At 45.4% G+C, this 18,967-nt stretch overlaps 1 protein-coding gene across 1 annotated transcript in view; it reads right to left on the reverse strand.

Moving 5' to 3' along the window:
• Nucleotides 1-18,967, reverse strand: part of MDN1 (midasin AAA ATPase 1) — a 1,740,009-nt gene that overhangs the window by 460,333 nt on the left and 1,260,709 nt on the right. Inside the window, exons 63-64 of the mRNA XM_069235499.1 lie at nucleotides 14,047-14,752; nucleotides 12,971-13,129 (exon numbers count right to left, since the gene is read on the reverse strand). Of these exons, the coding sequence (XP_069091600.1) occupies nucleotides 12,971-13,129; nucleotides 14,047-14,752 (865 nt within the window). The remainder of the gene's footprint in view (nucleotides 1-12,970; nucleotides 13,130-14,046; nucleotides 14,753-18,967) is intronic.

Raw genomic sequence — 18,967 nt, forward strand, 5'->3', positions numbered from 1 at the left:
ATCTGAAATGAATAGACATACTTAATGTCCTAGTTTGTCAACACAATTCTCTGACAATACATTCTCTACTATTAGCAATACTTTCAGAATCACTTCCAGAAAACAGAACCGGAGCGTAACCTTGTGTACACCATCCTATCAGTAAATATGTTAATGGCACTCCACTGAACATTCAGCTCAGTACAAATTAGCATTGAGTTTAAAATCATTCTGACTTTGCTCCCACCTTACCACTGGGTCTCACTGCATGGCATTCCCTACCACCTCAGTCATTATCATCAGTCAGCCTCCCGTGTCATATGTTCCTGGCCTTTTGAGTTACTTGGAGGAGATAAATGGTACCGTCTTGTGTACAGATTTCAAATATACCAAGTAAGCTCATTAAATCAAGCATTAAAACCTCATCACTTTGCCATTACCCCCCCTTTAAAACAACTAAAACCATTGCGCTTAAATGGCTGGCCTGCGATCCATTCAAATTGTGTAATGTTGTGAACTTTAAATAGCTTAAATTTGTAAAATAAAAGTAAGATCTTTCTGACATGGTTGCCCCCACTTTTTGCTCGGGGTCAGTGTGTTTTGACTGTAACAGGACCCAAGTGTCGGTGTTCTCTTCCCCAAATTTGGTTGGTAAGTATTTCTTATACCCCACAATTGGCATACTGGTGTACCACTGTAAGTCACTAGTGTATGGTACTTAGGTGCCTAGGGAACTGATACACCAGGGGTTCTCTGGGGGCTGCAGGATATTTTATGCTACCCATGGGAGACCATGCAAACTGTGTCTAAAGGCCTGCCATTGCAGCCTGTGTGAAATGGTGCATACACATTTCATTTCACCCCAAATATAAGGTTTACCTTATATCGTGGTCATTACACTTTAACACTATAGGTCACCCCTATGGAAGACCCTTCAGCCTAAGAGCAGGATGCACAGTTCTAAGTGTGAGGCTATCCCTGCACAGGCAGAGATACCCCTACAAACCCCAGAATCCATTTTCTGGGCTTTGTAAGTGAGGTGAAACTATTCTAAAGTATGTAGTGGACACTGGCCATCACAAGATGTCCAACTACATAATTGCTTCTCCGAACCTGGTCATGTTTGGTATCAAACATGTTGTAATCATGCAACTACATTGGTTCTAGTGTTAGTTGCATGAGACCATGTAGTTTAGGTGTTCCTTAGAGGATCCTCCTTGTCAGCCTGTTCAGCCTTGCATGGTCTGCATGCAAGCCAGTGTTGCTGCTGACCCCAGACACTAGTCTGCTCTCCTGCTGCTGAGCTTAACTGTGGAAGGGGAAGGCAGAATAAAAGGATTTCCTTTAGAGGAGAGGTGTTTAGAAATAGATGTCTCTGGGTTAGGGTGGGGGTGCTCCTGAACGCCACCAGACTTCTTTGAAGGGCACATTTGGTGCCCTCCTCCACTTGATACTGCCATCTTGCAAAAATTATGACCAGAGGCCCCTGGGAGCAACTGACTGGACAGTCCAGTTGTGAAGCCTCCCTGACCCGCCCCCGATAGGTGGGTCATCTCAGTAGTCGTCCAAACCCCTTTCCGGAATATTTAAAAACTCCACTGAGGGTGGGACCCCAGATTCCTGTTCACAACTTCTTCTGCGACCTGGACACCGGATTCTGCTGCTGGACTTCGCCGGGAACTAAAACAAGACTGAAATTGGTATGGGGGCGCCTACTGCAGCTTTGACCCTGTGCACTGCAAGGACGCTGCAACCTCCATGGCTGTGCATCCTCCAGAGTTACAAGGAGTCTGCTTGCACTAAGGACATCCAGAAAGAATCTCCCTTGGGTGCAGGAGTCACTCCTCTGCAACTGCAGGCACCTCGTCGTCTATGACTGGTTTGCGGATCCTGCTGTCCCACAGACTCCTCAAGGCTCTGCAACACAGGTGGGGTGGTTCTGTGGCTCTCTAGAGGTCTGACTTGTCTTCTTTGCAACTAGGAAGATGAAGGTCCCCCAATGGAGCTGCTGGGACGTAACCCCTGTCCACTGCATCTGTTGCAGTCACCAAGGCTTGTTAGCTCTTCAGCTCGAAGACCTCCTAGTTCCAAGAAGTCCCAGCCTCAGCATTACACAGCCCTAAGACTGACATCCTCACTGCAACATCTGCAACGTGGGCATCCATCTTCTTTGCGCTGCTGAGGCATCCTGGCGATTCCCTGTGCTTGCTGCCACAGGGTACTCTTGGATTCTCCATTGATTCCTGCCGGCTCTCCCCTATGCTGAGGGCCAGCCCTGACTTACCTGTAAAGGTTGAATCACTTGGCTCTTGCTGGTCCCCACTACTGCACCTCTTTGTGTAACACTCCTTTTACATTTGCCAAGGCTTGTTGGTGGTCCTACTGACCACTGACCCCTCTGAATTCGACAACCGGCGTGGGACAGCTGGTGGACAACTGATGGGATTCCTCTGCATCACCTGGACGCCGCAGCTGCATCTTGATAACAACCATCCAACAGAAAATCAACCACAAGAAGGGTGGGCATTGCCGTCCTGCACCCCCTGGATGTCTCTGGGTGGTTTGGAGTCTGTCCCCTCTCTTCACAGGTGCTCCTTGCCAGGAATCCATGCCAGGATTTCACCGACCTGGTCCACGCATCACTGTAGCAGCTGGACATCAGATGTCTCTACTGACTTCAACAGGAGGTTCTGACCCAACTTCCCCCTGTGCACCTGGGTTCCCTGGTGTAGGTACTCCACTTCTCTGGATTTGAACCTTCCTTGCTCCAAAGGGTTTCCTCGGGGTCCTCTGGGAAGGGTCTATTACCAACCTTATCCTAACCACGACGTACTGTAAGGTTATCCTATGGGACACAACACTAATTAACACCTCTGCACACAGGCCCCTGGGGAACACTGCTGATTACCTTTGGTATTCTAGTACTTTCCCAGTCTTTAGGATTCTTGTGTCAGTCTTGGTCAACTGTGTCTTTATTTATCCAATTTGTAAAAATATGGTTTGATCCCCCACATGTTATTATATGCTCGTACCTACCTGTTTTGAAATATTTGTGTGTGTTAATATCTCCAGTTAGGAGATATACAAAAGTTAGCTTAGTGCCTCCGTGCTAAACCCTTGGGTGCCGTGGAGGTAACTGTTACGTCCTGCGCCTGGCCCACAGGGGGGAGCCCTAGCGCTCCCCCCGTGGGCCTCACCCCCCCCCCCATCCCCGGGGCAGGGATGGAAGGGGAATCGCTTCCTCTTCCAACTCTGACCCCGTGCCTACAACCCCCAAATCAATGCACAATTGCTGACCTCATCAGAGGTTGCCCCCATTGCCCTGGAAGCTCAGCTTCCAACGCGATCTGAAGAGAAATTCAAGCATTTCTCTACCGATCTGAGGGTGGGGCAGGCAGAGAGGCATCAGAGGAAAGGAAAGGCCTTTCTTTTGATGTCTCTTTGAGCATTACTGCAGCCCAATCGTGAAGTAATCGGGCTGCAGAAATGCCCACTAGACACCAGAGATTTTGTGTTTATGTTGATGTACAAGGGCAGCAGACCCTTTGGCAAGAGCTGCTCCCCAAGGGGGGCATTTTTTAAAATCAGTTTTTCATGTAGTTTTTTACATGTGGGGGGCGACCCCTTAGGCAGAGGTCGCTCCCCTGGGGGGCAAATTTATTTTAGGCAATTTCTGCCCACCTTGGGGGCAGATTGGCCAATTTTTCTAAGGCCATTCTGCCCCCAAAGGGGGGTGCGGGGAGACTCAGAAACCAATAAGCACTATGGATTTTTTTTTTTGCACCAATTTCACACAAGGGTCGCTCCCCTGGGGGGCAAATTTATTTTAGGCCTTTTCTAGCCACCCTTGGTGCAGATCGGCCTATTTTAATTAGAAACTACCAGGCATTTTTTTTTTTTTTTTTTACAAATGGGGAGCGAACTCTTAAGCAAGGGTCACTCCCCTGGGGCGCAAATTTATTTTAGGCCATTTCTGCCCCCCTTAGGGACATATCGGCCTATTTCTATTAGGCCGATCTGCCACCGGGGGGCCAAAAACCACTTAGGCACCAGGGATTGGTGTGTGTGTGTTTTTTATTTGGGGGGGCAGCACTCTCCCGGGGTGGCAGGGGGGGCGGGCATAAGCCACTTAGGCACCAGGGATTGGTGTGTGTGTTTGGCAGCAGCTTGGGCAGGGCTCACTCTCCATGGGAGCACATTACTGTTGGCCATTTCTGCCCCTTTTAGGGGCAGATCGCCCTATTTTTGTAAGGCCCATCTGCCCCCAAGGGGCGGGGGTCAAAAATCCCAGCAGAGACCAGGGAAGATTTGGGCTTGGGTTATGGCCATACTCCCACCCCAAATAGATGGGGACAAAGTTGTTCTGCCCACTAGTGGGAAGATGGGGCAATTACCCCCGATCCACTCCCTGGGGGGTGGGCAAAAAGCCTACTAGATGCCAGGGAATTTGAAAAACATCTAAAAAGTAGTGGGCTGGCAGCTACCAACCAGTATGGAAATGGTTATGCCCCCATCGAACTTAAGGGTGGAACAGTCTTTCAGCTCTCCCTCTGCACAATAAAAGATCTTATCCCAACGGCAAGCAAGAGGACATTTGATTATTTTGGGTTTTTGTTTTAAGTTTGGGCCATGAACGCTTGGCTAACTCAAAATCGTCCCACTTGGAATGGTGAGGGCTGCACTTTTTGGACTTTGGGACGCTACCCGTAGAAAAATCTACGAGACCTAGACACATCTGAAAACTAAACATCTGGGTGAGTCCAGGTTGGTGTGCTTCACATGCACCCTGCACCATTTTCTTACCCACAATGCCCTGAAAACCTCCAGCTTTCTTGAAATCACACATTTTCCCCACATTTTTGTCATTGAACCTTCCGGAATCTGCAGGAATCCACAAAATTCCTACCGCCCAGCATTGTCCAATCTATGCCGATAAAAATTCTGCCCCACTTACCAGCCTAAAAATGTTTTTTTCCCCAAACTGCCCTTTTGTACCCGCTTTGGTTTCCCCTCAACTTTGACATGTTTTTGGCTCTTCCCTGTCACAGGCACTTGGCCCACCTCCACAAATGAGGTATCATTTTTATCAGGAGACTAAGGGGAACATTGGGTGGTAGGATATTTGTGCCGGTGCGGTGATCTCAATCATAAATGTGGGAAAAATGTGTTTTTTAAAGCTAAATTTGAGGTTTGCTGAGGATCCTGGGTAAGAAAACACTGGGGGATCCACGCAAGTCACACCTCCCTGAAATCCCTCGGGTGTCTAGTGTTCAGAAATGTAGGGGTTTGCTAGGTTTCCCTAGATGGCTGCAGAGCCCTGAATCAAAAACGCAGGTCCCCCCCCTAATCCTCCCTCCCCCGCAAAAACAGGTAGTTTTGTATTTGATTATTTTGTATGTGTCCACTTAGTGTTTTGGGGCATTTCCTGCTGCAGGCACTGGGCCTACGAACACTAGTGAGGTACCATTTTTATCGGGAGACCTGGGGGAATGCTGGGTGGAAGGAAGTTTGTGGTTCCCCTCAGATGCCAGAACTTTGCAGCATCGAAATTTGAGGAAAAAGTTTTTTTTGTTCGCTAAATTATGAGGTTTGCTAAGGATTCTGGGTAACAGAACCTGGTGAGAGCACCACAAGTTACCCCATCCTCGGTTCCCCTAGGTGTCTAGTTTTCAGAAATGTCCAGGTTTACTAGGTTTTCCTAGGTGCAATAAGAGCTAGAGGCCAAAATCCACAGCTAGGCACTTTCCAAAGCACAGGTCAGTTTTCTTTGGGAAAATGTGATGCGCCCATGTTGTTTTTTGGGGCATTTCCTGATGCGAGCACTAGGCCTACCCACACAAGTGAGGTACCATTTTTATCGGGAGACTTTGGGGAATGCTAGGTGGAAGGAATTTTGTGGTTCCTCCAAAATTCCAGAACTTTCTAGCACCGAAATGTGAAATGCTGCCAAATTTTGAGGTTTGCAAAGAATTCTGCGTAACAGAACCCGGTGAGAGCACCACAAGTTACCCTATCCTGGGTTCCCCTAGGTGTCTAGTTTAAAAAAATTAACAGGTTTGGTAGGTTTTCCTAGGTGCCTGCTGAGCTAGGGACTAAAGTCCACAGGTATGCACTTTTCAAAAAACAAGTCCGTTGTCAATGTAAAAATTTTATGTTTCCATGTTTCCTTTTGGGTCGTTTCCTGTCACGAGCACTAGGCCTACCCACACAAGTGAGGTACAATGTTTTATCGGGAGACTTGGGGGAATACTGGGTAGAAGGATATTTGTGGCTCCTCTCAGATTACAAAACTTTCTGTCACTGAAATGTGAGAAAAAAGTGCTTTTTTTTGGCCAAATTGTGAGGTTTGCAAAGGATTCTGCATAACAGAGCCTGGTGAGAGCCCCGCAAGTCACCCCCATCCTGGATTCCCCTAGGTGTCTAATTTTCAAAAATGCACAGGTTTGGTAGGTTTCTTTAGGTGCCAGCTGAGCTACAGACCAAAATCCACTGCTAGGCACTTTCCAAAAAACACGTCAGTTTTCAATGTAAAAATGTGATGTGTCCATGTTGCGTTTTCTGTTGCGGGCATTAGGCCTACCCACACAAGTGAGGTACCATTTTTATCTGGAGAGTTGGAGGAGCACAGAATATAAGAACAAGTGTTATGTCCCCTTGTCTTTCTCTACATTTTTTCCTTCCAAATGTAAGACAGTGTGTAAAAAAGACATCTATTTGAGAAATGCCCTGGGGACCCCAGAATTCAGAAATGTGCAAATAACCACTGCTTCTCAACACCTTATCTTGGTCCCATTTTAGAAAGACAAAGGTTTCCTTGATACCTATTTTTCACTCTATATTTCAGAAAATGAATTGCTGTATTCCCGGTATAAAATGAAAACCCATTGCAAGGTACAGCTCCTTTAATTGTTCTGGGTACCTAGGGTTCTTGATGAACCTACAAGCCCTTTATGACCCCGCAACCAGAGTCCAGCAGTCGTAACGGTATATTGCTTTAAAAAATCTGCAATAGCTGGAAAAAGTTATAGAAGAACACGGGGACAATAATGTATTTTAGTTACACCTCAATTTCATTATTTTAGCTGTTACTTTCTCTAGGAAAACCATGAAGGATCTACACAAATGACCCCTTGCTGAATTCAGAATGTTGTCTACTTTTTAGAAATGTTTAGCTGTCTAGGATCAAGCATTGGTTTCACACCCATTTCTGGCACTAACAGGTAGGAGGCTGAAAGTACAAACAATAGTAAAAATGGAGTAAGTCCCAGTAAAAAGCCAAAATTAAGTAAAAAACAATTGGTTTTCTGACTAAAGGCTGCTTGTTTCTGAAAGCTGGGAAGATGGTGACTGTAGCACACAAAACCCTTTGTTGGTTCCATTTTTAGGGAACAAAAACACATGCTTTCTTCAGCTGCACTTTTTTTCCCCATCTTTTGCAAAAAAACATAATTTTAGCTGCATTTTGGCAAATTTCTTAGTCTCCTCCAGGGGAACCTACAAACTCTGAGTACCTCTAGAATTGCTAGGATGTTGGAAAAAAAAAAAGGACGCAAGTTTGGCGTGGGTAGCTTATGTGAGCAAAAGGTTATGAGGGCCTAAGTGCGAACTGCCCCAAATAGCCAAAAAAAGGCCTGGCAGCGAAGGAGTTAATAAATAATAACTTATTTTTTCAACACTTGGTGTGGTTCTTTCTTGTGTGTCAATCATTGACTGTCTCTGTGGTTACTGCGATTGTTTTACACCCTCTCTGATAAGCCTTAGCTGCTGTCCACAGCTACCTTTTTGTGAGCTTTGGTTACTAGAAATTTAAAAAACTATCACTAAGGGTTGCTTGAGCTCAGTGCAGGGTGCACACCATATACTGAGTCAGCCTCCTACAACGTTTATTTTGGTTACTGTGTTATTTCTATTTGTTTTCACTACAAAGGGGCTCAGAGATTGCAGCCTTGTAGAAGGTATGGTGCTTCACTTAAAAATTACAATCTGCTGTGGAACTGAAATGGTGTGCGCCCAGAACAGGCAATTACTTAACTATGGAGGACTTAAGCAAATAATTAGTCTGGCTAATGTTAGCCCGGATGCCATGGCAGCTGTTACTACATGCAGAACCACCTTAAATAGTCAATTAACATTTTGAGGGCTTTTTAATACTGGGGTAGTTACAGTGGGTGATGTTGGTTGAGAAAGGAAGCCAACAATGGAAGCGCAGACCTGTGTCTGGATTTTGAAATGGAAAATAATCACTATTACCACACTCCTGATCTTATTTCCATCCTGACAACCAAGTCTCCTAAGGCTGTTTTCTTTGCTAGTCCAACATCCTTTTATATGTAGATCAACAGGTGAAGGAACCCATCAGCATTTGTTGTAATCCCTGTAAACCTCTGGCACCTAATGAACAAGTTACTTACCTTCGGTTACACCTTATCTGGTAGAGACATTCAAGTTGCAGAGTAATTATCTTAGAATTTCACCCAGACATCAGTCTGAATACAGATTTTTCTTTTTTAGCAGTAACCCTACGCACCTTTAGGTGGTGTCGATGGGCTCCAGGTCAGCCGTCTGTGTTATGCACAATGGATAGGACGTTGTGGTTCCTATATATGTGCCATCCCGGCTCGCTGTCAATTTCTTTTCTCGACTTTCCACACCAGAAGTGCGGAGCCATAAAGAACACTGATCTCTGGTTTATCAAAACTAGGACCTGAAAGGGAAGTCAATATGTCTCTAGCAGATAACACGTTACTGAAGGAAACTAAATTGTTCACTGATAGAGACTTCTAGTGGCAAACTGTAAGAAGCTGGCTCTTTATATAGTGGACCAAAATGAGGTACACTGTGCAAAGATTCCAGACAAATCCCAGACGTATCACAGAGGCACAAATGACACTCCGAATGCTCTCTTTTTCGTTAGTGTGGTCGAGTAGCTAAGCATATCAGAGGGTAGTGCTAAGCATGTAAGGAACACACTCTTACAGTAAGTAAGACAGACTCAAACTAAGGTGGCGAGGGGCTGCCGCGAGGCCCAAGGACCTGGCCGTAGCACGAGAATCCTTGTAGTACTCAAAAGCCAAGTCTGCTTTCTCTCTGAAGAGGTGGGTGGCGTCAAAGGGCACGCCAGAAAGTTAGCTTGAACATCTCACGAAAAGCGAGACGTCCTCAACCAGGCATGGTGCCGAAGGGCCACTGTTGATGCAACCGCTCTGCTCAGTGAGTTGGTAGTGTCCAGCACAAATCAGATGTAAACTTCGCTTTGCCTCTCTATTGTCAGCAACAGCATGGAGAGAATGGCCCAGGCCTCCTCTGGGACCTGTGGCAGCACTTTCACAACTGCGTCCCATAAAGTATTGGTGTAACGGCCCAAAAGGCATGCAGTGCTCACAGACTGCATTGCTAGGCTGGAGGAAGAAAGCAACTTCTTTCCAAGCGGATCCAGCGTCTTGGATTCCCTATCTGAGGTGCAGAAGGGAATTCACCCTGGGACTTAGAAGCTTGGATAACCAATCTCTCAGGGGTGCGGAGTTGCATTAGAAATGCTGGGTCATTAGGAGCAGGTTGTCCTGTTCACATGAGCCTATGTGCTGGGTTTGGACCAGGTTTCCAGCAGGATATCTGTAAGGGCTTCATTAAAGGGCAAAAGGGGTTCAGAGAATGAAGCCCTAGGCTGAAGCACCTCTGTCAGGAGGTTAGTCCTGACTGCCACCAAAGATAGCTTGAGGTCCAGGACCTCAGCCACTCTTCGCATCACCACTAAATAGGACGCTCCCTCCTCCCTAGCCACAGTAGGGCGAGAAACCATCCCAGTGTAGGGGAAGTATCCAGACTACTGGCCTCACCCAGGCCCATCCTTCAGTCCACAGGGTCTTAGAGCTGGTATTCTGAAGGGTCCAGTGACCCCTCCCCTTCCTCACCGTACCCCACAAGAATAAGGGTCAGGATCTGACACAGGGGGACAGGCCCCTGTTGAAGTCGGAACAGGTGTCGTGTGACGCTGATCTGGCTTTGTATCAGAGATAGCAATAAGGATCAGGTTGACACCACCCAGAGGCACAGGTGGCGTCAGGAACATCTACGTCAGAACTGGCATCTGTGAAGGTCGACCACCGCCAGTTTGGATCCAGGAACAGAACCATAGGTGACCCAGGAGCTGAGGCTCTAGCCGCTGGCACAAAACTGAGAGGGGCCCCTGCTGACCATGCGTGGTCCAAGGGTGCTCCAACAGGGTCAGACTGCCAAAAGGTGAGGTGCATGGCCTCATTGCACTCAGTTCAGCAGGGGTCACTCTGGCTCCCTGAATCTCGGGGAGGCGTGGGGCCAACCCAGACAGGCTCAGAGGACGGACGCCTAGAACGACAACGCTCCCTTTCCCTCGTCAGCCGATGAATGGGTTGAAGTCGCAGAAAGCTTATTCTTCTTCTAATTCTTCTTGCGTCTCGACTTACCTGACTACCCCAAGGACAGAGTGGGATGATGATGAATGGGGCTTCACAACCTTTCTCGGGACCTTCTTCACGACTGAGATTGGGAGCAATGGAGAGCCGAGCACCGGGGCGCAAGGAGCTTTAAGGACCCCTCCCTCAAAGCTTATGGATTTATGGCCCGCCACTCAGAGCATGACTTTGGGTCGTGGTCACACTCCCGACACCACAATCACACGAGATGTGGATCAGTCACGGACGTCGCCTAATAACAGGTCCCGCAGGGCCTGAACCTGGTCTTACTTGAAGATACCTCCATGGACTATGAGTAAAATACTCAAAAAAGAATTGACAAAATTCGAAAAAAGAACAGTCAAAAAGTGACTGAGGGATAGCTCTTCTTCGGAATCAGTGCTGGCTGGCACAGAAAAGTAAAGAACTGATGTCAGCGCGCCGGGGTGGCACGAATGTAGGACCCACAATGTCATATCCGGTGCGCACAATGCCAGCAACAGACACAGAGCTGACCACCTGACGGCACACAGGGATACTACTTGAGAAAAATCTCTAGACCCAGACTGCTGCCTGGGTAAATTCTAAGGTAAGGAATCTGCAACTAGAAGTCTCTATCAGATAGGAGATTCTATAGGCCTGGTTTGGAGATCGGAGTAACCATAATGTGACTTTAAAGATGTCCGCCAGCCCAGGGGACATCTCTTAACATTGGCAGGAGGCACTGTCGTGGTGGTTCCTGTCAATGTATTAAAAACTTGATGGTCTGCTCTGGCAACATGGCACTATTGCAGTCAAACTGAATTTTGACCTTGAAAATAAAAAGAATAATAACCCTTAAATGATGGAAATAGTTTCTTATGGTGTGTGGGTTATTTTGCAGTCTTCAGTGCCCCTTACCACCAGGTTGTACCGGTGGTAAAGGGCAGAGTAAAGTAGCCTTTTGACTGCTCACTCTAAATGAGATAGGTGGACATATTACCAAACATCGGCCAGCCCCTAGTCCATCAAGCCATTGGAGTATATCAGAGACTGAGTAACCTCCATTGCTGACATATTTAAGGTTGGCTTGTCTGTAAGTAAGGCGGGCAGACCTTCAATTTGGCAGAGATGGTAAGATTAGATCAACTTCACCTTGAAACTGGTCTAAAAGCCTATTAATCGGTGATAAGCACACCACGGTGATGAGCACACCATTTGTTTTGGTAACTATTTATGTGCTTGCACTACGGTGACAGGTACACATTTGGCAACTTTAATATTTTAAAGACTTCTGTATCACTAGTGTTATATTAAGTGCCATGACATTTTTTTGTCTTTTATTTAGTTATTATAGTTCTACAGTGTTACCATTTGAATTATTACAGAGTGGTTATTTGTTGGGTCTTTAAGGGAACACATAATATATTTGTTTTAGTTGTTATGGCTTCTGAATCTGCTTCTAGTTTGGCTAATATTGCTCCATTCCTACAAAGCCCTGGGAAACCTCCTGTTAAATGGCGTATTTGGTTACATTCATTTGAGAACTATTTGGTTGCGGTAGGTGCTGATAGTTTTCAGCCTAAGCATAAAGCTGCTATTTTATTTAGTCACCTGGGGCAGGAAGGGCAAAAAGTGTTGAACAAAAAATTTGCGAAGAACCAAGTGTTTTGTTAGAAAGATTTTTTTTTTTTTAAATTAAAACAGACAGCAGATGAATCTGTGGAGGATTTTATTTCAGTGTTGAAATCTTTAGCGGTCACACGTAACTTTGGGTCAGCATTAGATATGTATTTAAGTGATCAACTGTTTACAGTTGCTATACCAAGAAGATTCAAGAAAGGTTATTAAGTTGCAGGGATCCATCGTTAAGTGAGGTGTTGATGTTAGCTAAAAATATTGAACGCTCAATTGTTTCAACTCAGGTAATAACTCAAGAGTATACCAAGTCATCTTCAGTTGTGGTAAATTCAGTTAGTGAAAGAGAACATGTGGATTCAGTTTGTGCCAAGGGCAGGAATGTTAAACCTTATGCTGCTACTCGTCGAAAAGTGCTTTGACGCCTCGTCAGGGGTAGTAAGATATATATATACTATTACAATACAATACTGTAAAACAGACGCTCACTTAAGTATTTGATACTTAAATTTTGACAACTAACAATTCTTATTTTGAATTAAGAAACCATCATATGAGGCTGAAACATACATGCAGGAAAATCTTTAAGATAACTTAGGTTCCAAACTGTGACACTCTTTAGAGGGTTCATTAAAACAGTTTTACACATTAAGCTACGTACAGTATACAAAGATTACTGCTTTTAGGTTCTGTGGCCTAAAGTAAACTAGTTGGCCCCCAAGTACTTGGATATTTATGGGGAAAAAATAGGAAGATGTGCTCCATAACATTTTTTAGCCTGGGACACATTTGAGCTCATATGATTTCAGTAGATGACAAAAAGATTCAGCTTGTAAAGGTTTTATTGTGAAATCCGTTAAGCAGGAAATAACAAGAATCCCCAAATACAGCTGATTATGTCAAGGATGAATTTCTAGAGGAGTTACTCATTGTCACCAATGTACCTTATCATAGACCGGAAACCTCATCCGAAATTCCTTCTCGTCTTCATCTTCGCTTTTTTCTGTCACATGACTTCTACTTTTGGTCTTATACAGGCTGCTTTCCTCTGCCTCCCGTTTTCGTTCACAGCTCTCCTGTTCATCCCACTCATTAATAATGGCCTGGAGAATAAACATACAGTGAGCAATGTAATGAAACATGCTAAAAGAGTACAAAGTGAAAGCCATCTGACCAAAGTGCCTCAGGATTTCCAATGTATCATGATTTGGTTATTAGTCTGCATTTAACTTGGAAATGAATATTGTCAAGAGCCCACTTCCTGTTGGCAGCCAGTAAACACAGCTTTTTTCAGTAAAAACTGTTCTGGCTGTTAATGTTGAAAGGGTCGACAAAGTCCGAACATGGTGCATGTTCACATCTCCTCAAAAAACTAAATGAATTACTCGGACCATCACATGCTACTTAAGGCTCTACATATAAGGTTTGCCAAGTGGCAATCACTTAAAGAGTTCTCAACTATCCCGATTCCACAAGTGAACAGTAAAGCCAGTCTAGATTTTTTTTTCTTTATAGTTTGGAACTGGTAGCTCTGTTTACCCAAGTATACATTCAGGATCAAAGGTGCTAACGTGGACTGAGTACGTTATTTACATAAGGAATTGTTTAAAATGCAGAACTAATAACGTCCTGATGAAACGTTAACACCACTATCAGGCATTTTATTTTGTAACAATGTCGAAATTAGGGTATTTTAAAAAATCAGCGTCACAGCGTTAACGGTATTTACCCTCTCAAGCAACAGGTATGCGCATCTACTGATACAGCATGATACTACCTTCCGAGACGGCAGCAAGCATGATTCCGAATACAGCACGTCCCTTTATTTTTATTGTGAAACTTACAGACCAACTTGAGGTGTAAAGAAATGCTGGTGCACATTACTACACAGTGTGAATTATAGTGATTAATAAACAGATTTATGACACCGCTTTAAGGCTAAACGATGCATTTCCAATTAATATTTGTTTTGATAGGGCTACAGGACAATAATATGACTTTAAAATAAAATCCATCTTACCTGACAGATATGTCTAAACAACTTCAGAGACTTTTGGTCCATTTCACCAACACAAAGCACGTGTGAGCGCAGATAGAGCAAAGCATTCACCAGCAGCTGCTCTTTCGTGGGACATGCCCGCGGATCATTCACTTCAGAGATGTTTGCAGTCGAATATTTCAAAGAGAGCTGCTTAATGCCTCGGAGGCTGTCCAGGGATTTTACGGAGCACAACACATCAGCATGGGAGAGATAAGAAGGAAAAGAGGGGCTCACAGAAGGGAAGGCTATAAGTGAAGTGATGAGATCAGTGAGTTTAGCTGGAGTCACCAAACTGCTGTTTAGAACTGTGTAGACTTCGGCAGCCATAAGTCGCATGCCGTGCTGCATCTGCAATATGGCTGCCTGCAGGGGGACTGCAGCATCTGGGTACAAGGCGTAGTCCTCTGCCAATTTTTTCCGGAACTTATGATGGGACTGCTGCCATGTTGCTTCTTCATTCAAAAGATTTTGAATAGATTGCCGTGACTTGGGGCCGTTTCCATGTAGCATCTGTGTAAGACGGTAAGCAAGGTCCTGGACATGGGACACCTGTGCAATACTTTCAACATAATTTTGTATCTCCTGGTACAGGTTGACATAGGATGGTTTCTCTGGTCGGTAAGCTTGCTTTTTAGAAAGGTGTGTTATGTGTTCTCTGAGACGCTGCATTCTTTGTTCCAGTATCCTGACAGTACAAAAAAACAACAAATTAGTTAGACATCTCAGAATAGTATTTTTCTAACAGGTATTTAAAATTATAAGTAGCTTCCTAGGAAATGTCCTAATCATCAATCAATCATCAATCCAAGGCACATCTATTTTCTTTAATAGGACTGGGACAGGACATATGGGCTCTTTTTATATTTTCAATACATAAATGCATAATAAAAAAAAACATAACCGAATAGTCATTTGTCAATTTACTTGCATAGCCATAAACAATTTAAAAAGCTCTGTTTTCAGTGAGTGAGACAGTACTGTCTCAGAAGAACAGTTCCTGAAGCACATCATATTGCACACTTACAACATAGCCTTACTGTGCAAGGTGAATATGTCAGGAGAACAATCCTCTTAAATTGCCAGCCACAGATAAATGCTTAAACAGAGAACAGAACCACTTGATGGTTGCTTCTTAAGGTGTTTTCATACCCGTTTCGGCGACGTTCAAGGTCATTCGTTCCCTTAGAGGGCTGAAACGTCAGTTGCCAAATAACACATACTCTTATGTGTTATTTCCTTTCTTAAACTGCACTGTTTGCTCGATGTGCCGAATCTCCATTTACATTTGCTTATCTTACACTGATGGATATTGGCATGGATACAGTAAATGGGGTAACTGCTGCAAGAGGAGACAGACAATGGGGTCTAATGGAGAAAACACTAAAAACAGCTGGCAGTGACTTGTTTGTGCTACAGGCTTCCTTAGTCTCATTACTGCATCATTGTAAGGAAATGCTTCCTTGGCATGGTTACCCCCTGACTTTTTGCCTTTGCTGATGCTATGTTTTGAATTGAAAGTGTGCTGAGGCCTGCTAACCAGGCCCCAGCACCAGTGTTCTTTCCCTAACCTGTACTTTTGTTTTCACAATTGGCACACCCTGGCATCAAGGTAAGTCCCTTGTAACTGGTACCCCTGGTACCAAGGGCCCTGATGCCAGGGAAGGTCTCTAAGGGCTGCAGCATATCTTATGCCACCCTGGGGACCCCTATCTCAGCACAGACACACTGCTTGCCAGCTTGTGTGTGCTGGTGAGGACAAAACAAGTAAGTCGACATGGCACTCCCCTCAGGGTGCCATGCCAGCCTCACACTGCCTATGCAGTATAGATAAGTCACCCCTCTAGCAGGCCTTACAGCCCTAAGGCAGGGTGCACTATACCCTGGGTGAGGGCACCAGTGCATGAGCACTGTGCCCCTACAGTGTCTAAGCCAAACCTTAGACATTGTAAGTGCAGGGTAGCCATAAGAGTATATGGTCTGGGAGTCTGTCAAACACGAACTCCACAGCACCATAATGGCTACACTGAAAACTGGGAAGTTTGGTATCAAACTTCTCAGCACAATAAATGCACACTGATGCCAGTGTACATTTTATTGTAAAATACACCCCAGAGGGCCCCTTCGAGGTGCCCCCTGAAACCTTAACCAACTACCCATGTAGGCTGACTGGTTTTAGCAGCCTGCCACACTCGAGACATGTTGCTGGCCACATGGGGAGAGTGCCTTTGTCACACTGTGGCTAGTAACAAAGCCTGCACTGGGTGGAGATGCTATCACCTCCCCAAGGCAGGAACTGTAACACCTGGTGGTGAGCCTCAAAGGCTCACCCCCTTTGTTCCAGCACCACCGGGAACTCCAGCTAGGGGATTTGCCCGCCCCCTCCGGCCACGGCCCCACTTTTGGCAGCAAGGCCGGAGGAAATATTGAGAATAACAAGGAGGAGTCACTGGCCAGTCAGGACAGCCCCTAAGGTGTCCTGAGCTGAAGTGACTAACTTTTAGAAATCTTCCATCTTGCAGATGGAGGATTCCCCCAATAGGGATAGGAATGTGACCCCCTCCCCTTGGGAGGAGGCACAAAGAGGGTGTACCCACCCTCAGGGCTAGTAGCCATTGGCTACTAACCCCCCAGACCTAAACACGCCCTTAAATTTAGTATTTAAGGGCTGCCCTGAACCTAGGAACTCAGATTCCTGCAACCTAAGAAGAAGAGGACTGCTGAGCTGAAAAACCCTGCAGAGAAGACGGAGACACCAACTGCCTTGGCCCCAGCTCTACCGGCCGGTCTCCCCCTTCTGAAGAAAACTGCTCCAGCGATGCTTTCCCCAGGACCAGCGACCTCTGAATCCTCAGAGGACTGCCCTGCTTCCAAAAGACCAAGAAACTCCAGAGAACAGCGGCACTGTTCAACAAAGACTGCAACTTTGTTTCCAGAGGAGCAACTTTAAAGACCCCTGCAATTCCCGCCAGAAGCGTGAGACTTGCAACACTGCACCCGGTGACCCCGACTCGACTGGTGAAGAAACAACGCTACAGGGAGGACCCCCAGGCGACTCCAAGACTGTGAGTAACCAAAGTTGTCCCCCCATGAAGCCACACAGCGACGCCTGCAGAGGGAATCCCGAGGCTCCCCCTGACCGCGACTGCCTGACTAAGATCCCGAAGCCTGGAAAAGACCCTGCACCCGCAGCCCCCAGGACCTGAAGGATCGGAACTCCAGTGCAGGAGTGACCCACAGGAGGCCCTCTCCCTTGCCCAGGTGGTGGCTACCCCGAGGAGCCCCCCCCTTGCCTGCCTGCACCGCTGAAGAGACCCCTTGGTCTCCCATTGATTCCTATTACAAACCCAATGCTTGTTTACACACTGCACCCGGCCGCCCCCGCGCTGCTGAGGGTGTACTTTCTGTGCTAACTTGTGTCCCCCAGGTGCCCTATAAAACCCCCCTGATCTGCCCTCCGAAGACGCGGGTACTTACCTGCCGGCAGACTGGAACCGGGGCACCCCCTTCTCCATTGAAGCCTATGTGTTTTGGGCACCACTTTGAACTCTGCACCTGACCGGCCCTGAGCTGCTGGTGTGGTAACTTTGAGGTTGCTCTGAACCCCCAACGGTGGGCTACCTTGGACCCCAATTTGAACCCCGTAGGTGGTTTACTTACCTGCAAGAACTAACAATAACTTACCTCCCCTAGGAACTGTGAAAATTGCACTGTGTCCACTTTTAAAATAGCTATATGTGTTTTATGTAAAAAGTATATATGCTATTGTGATTATTCAAAGTTCCTTCCTAAAGTACTTACCTGCAATACCTTTCAAATGAGATATTACATGTAAAATTTGAACCTGTGGTTCTTAAAATAAACTAAGAAAATATATTTTTCTATACAAAAACCTATTGGCCTGGAATTGTTTCTGAGTTTGTGTTCCTCATTTATTGCCTGTGTGTATGTACAACAAATGCTTAACACTACTCCTTTGATAAGCCTACTGCTCGACCACACTACCACAAAATAGAGCATTAGTATTATCTCTTTTTGCTACTATCTTACCTCTAAGGGGAACCCTTGGACTCTGTGCATACTATTCCTTACTTTGAAATAGTGCATACAGAGCCAACTTCCTACAATCATGCAGAAGAGAACAGATCAAAAGAACTAACAAACAGGCGTGTGAAATTTAATAAAATATCTACTTGTCCATGGGACAGGCTGCTTTATAAATCTACTTGTCCTGTAACAAAATCCACTTGTCCCTTTGGTGCCATGTATTACATCGACACATTATGGCAGCAATCTCTACATAAGGGATCTGATTATAGCCTCTCTGATTATGCCAGGACTCACACTATAGTAGGACACGAATGCTAGCAAATCACATTTTTTGTCACAGTTACACAGATGTACATACTGGGGCTGTAGGTAGCAGTAAGCAATAGGTTCAGGGTTGGAATGCCCTTTGAGTCTGTGTGAACCTACAAACTTGCAGGTTTTTGCCAGCTCTTCTCTAATCGTTTCCCATACTGAGAAAACTTGGAAATGTATTCCTAACAGTTGAGAAAAAAATTGTAGGAAAAGTAAACTTGTACATGCTCAACAGATTTTCGTATAAACAAATCAACACATACAAATTATGTTGTTAAAATGTAGTTCACAAATATTTTCTAGAAGTGCCATTTCCTGGCCTACTTCTGTAAATTTAGTAATTTATGAGTCGCAAATCTGCATCAATGCAAGAATAAATAACATGGGTGCACTTTTGTGACTTTCGTTCAGAACTGGGCCCTTAATTCGGTGTGACGTTAACCAAGACCTTTTGTTTTTATTACAATTCCGTCTCTCTCCATGAGAGACAGCATTGTGTTGTTTCACAAGGAACATATTGGCACACAAAGTAGTTTTAGTC

The sequence above is a fragment of the Pleurodeles waltl genome, chromosome 5 (assembly GCF_031143425.1).
Source record: "Pleurodeles waltl isolate 20211129_DDA chromosome 5, aPleWal1.hap1.20221129, whole genome shotgun sequence".
Lineage (NCBI taxonomy): Eukaryota > Metazoa > Chordata > Amphibia > Caudata > Salamandridae > Pleurodeles > Pleurodeles waltl.